Here is a 10,000-nt window from a genome sequence, read left to right as displayed (position 1 = left end):
CTCCTCAATGATAACAGACGGGACTTGGGTCAAACTGTTAAGTTAAAATACTCGTCACATAATTTTTTTCCAGACCCAAACTCTGCTGTGATCATTACATATTATCACCCTACATGGTGTTCAAGTGCTCATTTTTCTGTGAAGTTTGTTTTAAATAAGTTATTTGAGGTTAAAAAACGGGATTTTACGTCACACATGGCGATGATTGACAGCCGCGGATCTTGCGTAGCGCTCTTGGTAAATAAGTAGTTACGTCGTGAAGTGAAGCCGAGACTCCACGGAGCTTTTCTGTTCAGTTTTTTCGTCTTTTTTGAGCTGGTGAAAGCTGTTTTTTCTGCAGTAAACTAATGTCACGGACCTGTGGACTCTAAGGGAGCGCTGCAGTTTTTACAGTAAGTAATAAAGTTTGATTTATGTGTCATTGCTTAAAGCGCTATGAGCGAGCTAACATATTAGCAGGCTAAGCTAGGTTAGTTATCAGGTATGATTTATCTATTTATTTTACTTTTTAATATGAGCAAACCTAAGAACTGACATGATATGTTTCTTGATATTGTTATATCGTTTTTGTGAGTGGAATTGTATTTAAAATAAAAAACATGGTAATTAAAATCAGCTCATAGATGCCGTTCATTGACTGTACAGTTTTGTTTCAGTAAATAATAAATAGGTCTGGTAAGGTTTTTAAAAAAGTAAGTGTACATGTTTACAGTCTGTGTAAAGAGTGTGTTATACAGAGATTAACATGTCACCATGCAGGCTGATATTTATAATACTCTATAATGAGGTAGAATATTTCTCTAGATATCAGGATAAAACTAAAGTAAGCTCTGATTTAACTTCTGTCTGATTTAAGAGACTGACAGAAACGTGAACACAAACAATCAGCGGTGGTGTAATATAATATTAACCGAGCATCACGCTGCTTAAAAATGCCAAATATTCAGCATGAGTTTACACACACATTACCAATCCAATAATCACATGTTGATCATGTTGTACATTTAATGACGCTTATTAATAAATGGTGTTATAACTTGACAAAACCTGACACAGACTACAAAACAGGCTGCTTGTTATGGTGCTTAGGAGGAGACAGACAGGCTCAATAAAAGAAGGCATAAAGATCACGTTTCTCACAAAATTATATATTAATGTTTCTTATTTTGCATATATAATCATTAATGAAGATTTTATGTCTTTTAATAGGTATTTCCCTGTTTTCACCAACATATTATACATTAAACTGAGGATTTCCTTTTTCTCATGTTGTCTCTCTCTTCCAGCTCGTCCTCGGAGGATTGCAGGACCTGACCACTGCGTCTCTTACCAGGGCGTTTGGTCTGATCTTACACTGGACGGCGGTCTGATGCGAAACAGTGGCCCGAGTGTCGCGCCTGAGCCACAGAGGACGCAGCTCGCACGTCCTGAGCAATGTTTGACTATTCATTCAAAAGATGAACGGAAGAAAAGAGAGGCTGTTTAATACCGAGGTTTTTCTTATAAGCCACATTTTGTTTTTGTTATTTTTAGATTAATCTGCTTTAACTTTAAAATACTGTTCACTCATTTTCCTCTTTCAAACCTGTATAACCCACAAAAACCTTAAATACTACATTCATCTAACTGAACAATCAAGTGAAAGAAAGTAGCTTAAAATACCACACTACGTTTTTAAGCACAATCTGTATTTGTTAAAGTTACAAGACTAGTGTTACATTTCATGTGATTGAATAAAATATAATAATGTAATTGCCTTCTCAGTCGTGTCTGTATCATACCACTCTACTGTCTTTATGTGCATGCTGTCTTTAACACTAACCTGCATTAAATGTTAAATACTCGAGTGTTGATGTACTTTTAAAGCTATTTGTTTCCCAGCTGTGACTTCTGCCATTGCCCTACAAGAACATGAGACATTCTATGTTTTTACAGCTTAAAACAGGAGAGAAAAGGTTTAAATCAATGAATACCTTATTTGATTTATAACACATAGTGTGAATGATGGTTCAGTTATAAAAGTGAGGAGGTTACTGGTTTGAATCCCTGTCTGACAGGAGTCTCTCTGTGAGTAGTTTGCATGCTCTCTTCCTTCCACAGTCCAAAGGTGTTCACTGAGAGGAGAACAAAGTAAGGGAGACCATCAGGTGAGCTGGCAGGGGTATCTGTATCAGCCATCTTTCTTCTTCCTTGTGTCTAAAATGAGGATAATAAAAAAACAATGAGATAAACATGTTAGACAAGGAAAAGAACCAGAGAAAAGGTCCATACAAGCAGAAACCTTAATGAAACCGATTCATTTACCAACTCCACAGTTATGCACAGAAACACATATACTCTGTAAATGTACATAGAACTGAAGTAACTACTGACAGCAGATATGACTTTAGTACTATGTGCACCACTACTTTCTATCATATAACATATTTTCACCAGCATGTTAGATCTGTACACAGCTTATGTTGCTAACTTAGCTTAAAATAGTTTTAGTTCGTTTTTTGCCAAAAATAAAAGGTTTAATAACCCACAGAGTTAAAGAAGATAGATAGATAGATAGACAGATAGACAGATAGATAGATAGATAGATAGATAGATAGATAGATAGATAGATAGATAGATAGATCGATAGATAGATAGATAGATAGATCCTGAGGGAAATTCAAGGAATCCAGTAACAATAAACAAGACATACAGAACACGAAAAAACGTTTAAATTCAATAATTAATATAAAAAGTGTGATTTTCTTAATTTCTGAATGAACTACGTTTAGATATTTGACTTGAAATATATGGTGGTTTTGTACTCACGTTTATGGTCGGTAGATGAATTTCTCTCCGTAAAGATTCTTAAGTTCTTGGCGTAGCTGGGCTGCGTAAGCTATCAGAGCGGTACGCAAAGTGGGCGGGGCGTGTTGCCAGGGCTCCTCCCGCCGGACCCTACTGCGCAGACTCTGGTTGCAAAATTCCAAGATGACAGCGCCCATGAGGGCCGTAAAAAAGCTTCACGAACGTAGAACGGAAACAGCTACAGTCCACACCCACTGATTCAAACAAATATAAATGTAAAAAAAAAGACATTTCCGGTTCCCGCCGGATGTTCGAAGTGTTTGGCTTTTTTGATGGAGATGGAGGATTCGGGGAAAATGGAGAACACATACAGACGTAACGTCATTTAAAGTCACTTTTCTATGAACGGATCAAAGTTTAAATCATGTTTACAGCTAAAGAGTTTAATTCGGATTTAAGACGTTGATTTTGTTTTTAGTCAAATATAATTTCTGTGATGTTTAGCAACCAAAACAGAACTCCTTAGCAATGAAGAGTGTCCCATTAACTGTTTTAGATTTTATTTTTATTTTATTTATTTATGTAGATTAATGTCGTAGGGATGAATGATTCGTTAAACTCATGATCTGAATCTGTCAGGCTGCTAGACCTGAGAGGACACGCCCCCTGGCATGGACACGCCCCTGCTCATTAAACAATAAATGATTCTCTAAGAATAAAGAGATATTTCTATGTTTAGTTTTTATATTTCCTGTGATCTTTGACCTCGTTGAATGAATCGATGATTGACGTGTTTCCGCAGTGACGGAGCGAGACACGAGACTCATGATTCAGCTTCGAGCCACCAACGAAGCCATCTTCACGGGGAGGAGGAACTCTGCCATGAGAGGCTGGAAGTCAGTCAGGTTTCCTCCTCCATCCTTCAGACTGCAGCCAGAGATGAAGAACGCTTGACTAAAAGGTGACCTCTGACCTCTCCCTGCAGGGCGATCAGAAGAGAGATGGGGCTCCAGGGCGTGATGTCAGCGCGGCAGCTGAAGAAGAAGTGGGACAACTTGAAGGAGAAATACAGAGTGAGTCCAGAGTTCGAGGTTGTCAGAGTCATGACGGCTGAACAGATGGAGGCGGAGTTAACGCATGATGTCTCACTGTGTTGATGTTCCTCCAGAGAACAGCAGGCGTGAGAACAAAGCTGTCAGCTGTTGGATGCTGCAGGACATCTGTCCTCCTGTGACCGTCTTCAGCGGCTCCTTTCTGTCTTTAACTTGAACATGTTGAAAAGCTGCAGCGACACGTGCTTAAACTTGAGTCTTTAAAGTGTGATGTCCTCTTCCTGTGCAGGCTCTGAAGAACCCTCCAGAAGGCATGGAGACGCTGACCCAGCCCAACTCGTGGCGTTGGTTCCAGCTGATGGACGAGGCCATGACGGGCCGCCTGGCAGGGACCGCTAACATCGTGCAGCCCTCCGTGCTGGACGAAGAGGACGACACGGCCGCAGCCACGCCTCCACTCATCCTGCCCAGCATGGGGACGCCTTTCTGCGGACTGAGCGTCGCTGAGATGGCTCCTCTGGAAGACGATTTGACACTCGGGGACGCCAGGGAGCTCATAGACGTTGAAGACTGCAGGTTAGAGAACAAAGCTGAGCTTCTTCCTCACATAGTTTCAGTGGAGCGGGGAGACGGCACACAGGTGAGAATCCCCGAGCCGCAGAGTCAACCGCTGCTGAACAGCAGCCAGACCGCCGTGTTCTACGCCACTTTAATGCCCGAATTCACCGTAGAGACCAGCAAGACGCCGTCCTCCTCCTCCAAAAGCGTGGTCAGGGAAGCAGTGGAGGTGGACAGGAAGCTGGCGGAGCTGCAGAACGAGAGGCGAGCTCTGGAGAGAGAGCAGGCGGAGTTTGACAGAGAGCTCATCGCTCTGGAGAAAGAGCGAGAGCTGCTGAGGAGAGACGCCGCCACGCTCGAGAGAAACAGGACGAGCCTGGACAGTGAGCGGGCGGCTTTAGAGAGAGACAGAGCGGCCGTGGACAGAGACAGAGCGGCCGTAGAGAGAGACCGGGTGTTCCTGGATCGAGACCGGGCGTTTGTGGACAGAGACAGAGCATTCCTGGAGAGAGACAAAGTGCTGGTAGAGCGAGCCCGAGAGGATTTAGAGAGAGAGAGAGCTGTGTGGAGGAGAGAGAGGGACGGGGACGCTGAGAACGGACATCCTGCTGAAATGACGTCAGAAAAAGAAGTGGTGTTACAGACCAGGTTCTACCAGAGGCTGACGGCAGCAGACCTGGATCCAGAGCAGCTGGAGAGCAGACAGAGACTGGTGTCTTTGTTTCAGAGACTGGTGGAGAAGCTGTGACAGCGGGCAGCTCGTTCTGTGTTTCATGTGATAACATGTTCTAAACCACAAAGAATAAACGTGTGTGCTCGGGTTAGCCTGCGACTTCTCATGGATTCACTCCTCTTACCAGCTGTGTGATCAAACCAAGACAGTAACAGAGAATCTGTCGTTTTAATACATGTAGCATCAAAACCTGAGTCCGCTTCTTAAAGGTCACATGTTTAAAATTCCCTCCCCATGTCCCTCTAACATGTCTCTATCTGTCTCCGAACCCCCCAATGATGAGATAAGTCCATCCTCTCCGTCTTCTGCCTGCTCAAACAGGCCGTTTGGAGAGTTTCCCTTCATGACATCACAAAGGGCAGTAGCCCCTCCCCCAGGTGGGTGACACTCCCACAGCTAGGTGTTTGTTCTGCCCTCTGAGTCTGCCTTCTCACCGTAAACAATAGGACATGGAGCCAGAAAGCAGCGAGTACACCCGAGCCCTTCCAGGGAGGGGGCGTGGTCAGACACAGCTCATTTACATATTTAAAGCTACAGACACAGAAACAGCCTGTTCTGAGCAGGGCTGAAATAGAGGGGTTTATAGACATGATCAAATAATTGATAACTGATGATTGTCTCTCCTCAGCCGTCTGTTTTAATCAAGCAGCAAACCTCCAGTGTTGAAAAATGACCAGCCTAGTCCAAAAACACAAAGAAGGCTGACGAGTAGTCTGCCTGTCTTAGACTCCTTGACTCAAAGTTAGGCTGAGGCAGCATTTTCAGCCTGGAGACTCCAGCGCCCCCTCCAGGGACACATGGGGGACTCCAGCGCCCCCTGCAGGAACACACGGGGGATGACACTCAGTCTGTGGGTTTATTAAAGGTAAAAGTTTGCTGCTGCAGACATCATCAGGTATTAAACAAACTGATATCAAAGATCTCTCCTCATTCTCCCCCATTCATGTTGTCACACTGTGAAACCTTTTCAGGAGCTTCATGTTCTTCTGATGCTTCCCACATGCCCACTCTCTTCTGATTGGCCAGCTCTCTGGAAGCCTTCCAAGGGAGCAGAACGCTTCAGGGCTGCCAGCAAAGGGCTGGGAGTATAGAGTCTATGTAAGACTCACTGGCTTTATTCTAAAGATTATTTATTTATATCACCACTTCTTGAATCATAATCATGAGATAAATAAAGACTCGTCCATACTTTCTGTTCATATGTTAGTTGTGCTTCTTTGTAATACTGTTTACACCCCCGCCCCCTCCGTGTTGTAGGTCACGTGGTGGAGGGCGGACCGCGGTGATGAAACCAAACGCACCCTGCCCTCAAAGCAGGGAAACGGGATGTAAGCTAGCTCCGGTACGATAACGGTTTTTATTCACCGTTAAATCCTCTCCGGTGATGATGATGACTCAGCGGAGGTCGGGATCGTTTCCGGCTAACGGAATCAGTGGCGGGAAACTCCCGCGCGCGTGTGTTTTGTTGTTTAGCTTAGCCACCGAGCTAACTAGCATCCTGCTTCCTTTAACGGTTACCGGACCGGGGGTTAGCTTCGGAGGCTAACTGGAGCCTGCTCGGTTTCCCGTTAGACCTGAAGCGGACGGCTTCAGCTCCAGGATGGACGGAGGGGAGCTGCTGTAGGAGAAACGGAGCCGGTAAACCTGCAGGAGGCAGCTAGCACCAGGCCTCAACACCTCCTTGTTCCCTGCGTCCTTCCTCCCTAGGACCTCAGAGCCTCTTCTTCTTCAATGATCACGATGGAGTCAGTCCTGAACCCGCTGCAACACTTCACTGAGAACTCTTATAAAAGTGAGAAGACTCAAAGTGTGTCTCATGTTCACATTTAAACACTACACACTAGAAATCAGGCAGTAACTGGACGCTGCCAGAGGGGGGCGCTGTGGAAATACATCTGCCCCCCAAATTACTACTACTACTAATAATAATAGTACCCCCCCCCCCTTTAGACAGCTTTTTATTTGTTGTATCTAAGGTCAGCCGTCATCACCTTCTTATCTGTCACATTGATTCAGTGGTGTTTTAAGGAAGAGCAGGAGCGTCTCACACACACACACACACACACACACACACACACACACACACAGCTCTGTGCTCCCCCCGTTGGCTCAGCTGATCCTCTGTTGGTCCAGAATCTTTCTTTTTGTTTCCATGGTATTAAGGTGGGTATTGATTATTGATTTTAAATGTCCACCTCACAGTGACGGAGGAGGACGTGAAGAGGCTGATCGAGTTCAGGGCGTCCAACGAGGCTCTGTTCACCGGGAAGAGAAAACTCTGCAAAGATAGCGTGGAGGTAAGACCCCGACCGGCCTCTTTTAAAAACCTAGCTCAGGTGAAGTTCTCTCAGCTGACCCCCCACCCCCCCCCCCCCCCCCCCCCCCCCCCCCCCCCCCCGTGTGCTCCTCAGCACCATCCTGAAGGGTCTGGGTCTGGAAGGGAAACTGACTGCAGATCAGATCGCCAAGAAGTGGGACAACCTGCGGACCAAATACAAGGTAATAATGGAGTGGACTCATGAGACCGAGGCACACGTCCGTCTACCTGAAGGTCGTGACCTTACTCAAACAAGAGCAGCTTCTGTGCAACGGACACGGGAGACTTCATCACTTCAGCTCTTTGCTGTGTCTCCTCCAGGACCTGAAGCAGCCCTATCAGGGCCAGGACCACATGGGGGGCGTGGTGGAGTCGTGGCCTTGGTTCCACATCATGGATGAAGCCATGCAGGGTCGCCTCTATAACAGCAACCTGGCGCTGTGCCCGGAGAGCGCCAACAACGCCGCTCACCGCTGTAACAACCAGCAGAACCAGGCGCAGGAGAACACGGACATCCTGGAGTTCCTCATCAAAACGGAGATGGACGACACGGTGGCGGCAGAAACTGCAGAGGATGATTGGGACGGTTCACACGGACGCTCAGCCGGTTGAGGGCGTCCCCATGGGCTGGAGGAGGATGAGCGAGTGCTCGTATAAAAGTAAGCAGCATGTCTGTGTGAAGACCTGCACAGGTGTTGGCCCCGCCCCTCTCTAAAACGTTTGTCTCTTTACCTGCAGTGAGCGAACCAGAGACCGAGCGGATGATCAAACTCCGGGCTGCAAACGAAGCGCTCTTCACCGGCAGGAAACACTCGGCCAAACCGGCGTGGAGGTGAGCGCCACCTTTCTGTTCTGGTCTTTGACGTTGTGGTTAAACGGTCCACGTGAGTGACGAGCTGCGCTCTGTTGCAGAGCCATCCTGTACGAGCTGGGCCTTCAGGGCAAACTGACCACGGACCAGCTCGCCAAGAAGTGGGACAACTTGAAGAGGAGATACAAGTAGGTCCGTCTGTCCGTCCACGTCCAACTTCAAAGACGACCTCGGATAAAGGAATACTAGCGTCTCCTTCAGTGCGCTGTAAAGGGGGAGGAGTTTCCTTTAAGGACCGTGTGCCGACTTTTCTCCCGTCAGGAGCTGAAGTTTCCCGCTCGAGGCGTGGAGACCAACCCGAGCTCCTGGCCCTGGGTTCTTCAGAATGAACGACGCCATGGAGGGACGATTTCATGGGGGCGGCGCCCATCCTCACGCCTATCGTGGAGGACGAAGACGAGGACTGCGAGCCGCTTTCCCCCACGCCGAAGAAACGAGCGAGGCGGAGTCGAGGGGGGATGGCCGAGTTCCTGACGGAGTCCGAGATGGACCTGCTGGTGGATAACGAAGACAAGAACGGATCCACGCGCTGGGAGAACTGCACCGCATGGCCGAGTTCTCCTACAAATGTAGGTTGAGATGCATTGTGGGTAACGTAGGCAACAGGATTTCACAGGAAAAGAGCATGAGCGGATTCAGGGTGACACGCCTCCTATCACTGTGAAGCTTTCAGAGAGGATGTTGTTTAACGTTTGATCTCGGTCACAGTGACAGAAGACGCGACACGCGGCGCCTGATCGAGCTGCGAGCCGCTAACGAGTCTCTGTTCACCGGAGGAGGAACACGGCCAAACCAGCCTGGAGGTACCTGAGACTCAAATCTGTCCAGCTGGACTGTGAAGACCCGAGTCCTCATCAGCGCTTGTTTTGTGTCCTCAGGGGGATCGTGAAGGAGATGGGCCTGACGGGGAAGATCACACCTGACCAGGTGGCCAAGAAGTGGGACAACCTCAAGACAAAGTTCAAGGTAACGCCTGCTCCTCCCAGTGCTCCCAGTAACAAGCTGGAACAGCTCTTTCTAATGTTTACAGTCTGGGCTGCAGTACCTCTTTTAAACACTAGGGGGACTGCTCCTTGAATGAAGTCTTCATGTACAGAATGGACGTTTTTCTTGTCTTCAGGACCTGAAGTTTCCTCCTCGGGGGATGGAGGCTCAGACTAACCCCGCCTCCTGGCCCTGGTTCCAGCTGATGAAGCGATGCTCTCGAAGGACGCATGGCGGGAAAAGCTCCCAGAGTGACGCCGGTTTTGGAGCAGCGAGGAGGACGGCGTCTTCGTCTCATCTCCGCCCCCCGACAGAGACTGTCTGATGGCGGAGAGGAGCAGCGTGTCGGAGCTGGAGAGCATGGTGGGCGGGGGACAACACAGAGTCGGACGGGAACGTGACGTACATCGACGCCAGCGGAGAGGAGTGTTCGACCCCTTCAGAGCTCTCCTACAAGAGTAAGACAGCTTCTTCTTCTGTGGTGTTTATTACCACAGACGCCTGCACGGACCCTTCCACTCCAGCCACGGGGGGGCGGGGTTTAATGACTCACAGCTCATCAGTACTTTTAATGCACTTCTGATTGTCCTCAGTGTGTCTGACTGTTTTACCGTCTGTGTGCTGCAGTGACGGATCAGGACACCAGGAGGATGATCAAACCTCCGAGCTGCCAACGAGGCGCTCTTCACGGGAAGGAG

The 10,000-nt window shown here is 47.7% G+C and overlaps 2 protein-coding genes across 3 annotated transcripts in view; both read left to right on the top strand.

Annotated features, from left to right (window-relative positions):
- Positions 1–5,898, top strand: part of LOC306819490 (uncharacterized protein) — a 7,590-nt gene extending 1,692 nt beyond the window's left edge. Inside the window, exons 1-4 of one of the 2 annotated variants that reach the window (XM_079373297.1) lie at positions 3,053–3,162; positions 3,590–3,683; positions 3,773–3,860; positions 4,129–5,898. In XM_079373297.1, coding sequence (XP_079229423.1) covers positions 3,120–3,162; positions 3,590–3,683; positions 3,773–3,860; positions 4,129–5,145 — 1,242 coding nt within the window. In that variant the 5' untranslated portion in view covers positions 3,053–3,119 and the 3' untranslated portion in view covers positions 5,146–5,898. Of the gene's footprint in view, positions 1–3,052; positions 3,163–3,589; positions 3,684–3,772; positions 3,861–4,128 lie in introns of those variants that run through there. The other variant, XM_079373298.1, reaches the window with a different exon arrangement.
- Positions 5,899–6,349: 451 nt separating this feature from the next.
- Positions 6,350–10,000, top strand: LOC306819485 (uncharacterized protein). Its single transcript, XM_079373287.1, has 11 exons — positions 6,350–6,922; positions 7,333–7,427; positions 7,542–7,629; positions 7,769–8,106; positions 8,186–8,279; positions 8,360–8,450; positions 8,583–8,891; positions 9,033–9,121; positions 9,197–9,284; positions 9,439–9,760; positions 9,930–10,000. The coding sequence occupies exons 4-6, from the start codon at positions 7,845–7,847 to the stop codon at positions 8,448–8,450; spliced, it is 447 nt and encodes a 148-aa protein (XP_079229413.1). The 5' UTR covers positions 6,350–6,922; positions 7,333–7,427; positions 7,542–7,629; positions 7,769–7,844; the 3' UTR covers positions 8,583–8,891; positions 9,033–9,121; positions 9,197–9,284; positions 9,439–9,760; positions 9,930–10,000.

This window comes from Symphodus melops (assembly GCF_947650265.1).
Source record: "Symphodus melops genome assembly, contig: scaffold_216, whole genome shotgun sequence".
NCBI lineage: Eukaryota > Metazoa > Chordata > Actinopteri > Labriformes > Labridae > Symphodus > Symphodus melops.
This window is presented reverse-complemented; position numbering and strand designations above follow the sequence as displayed.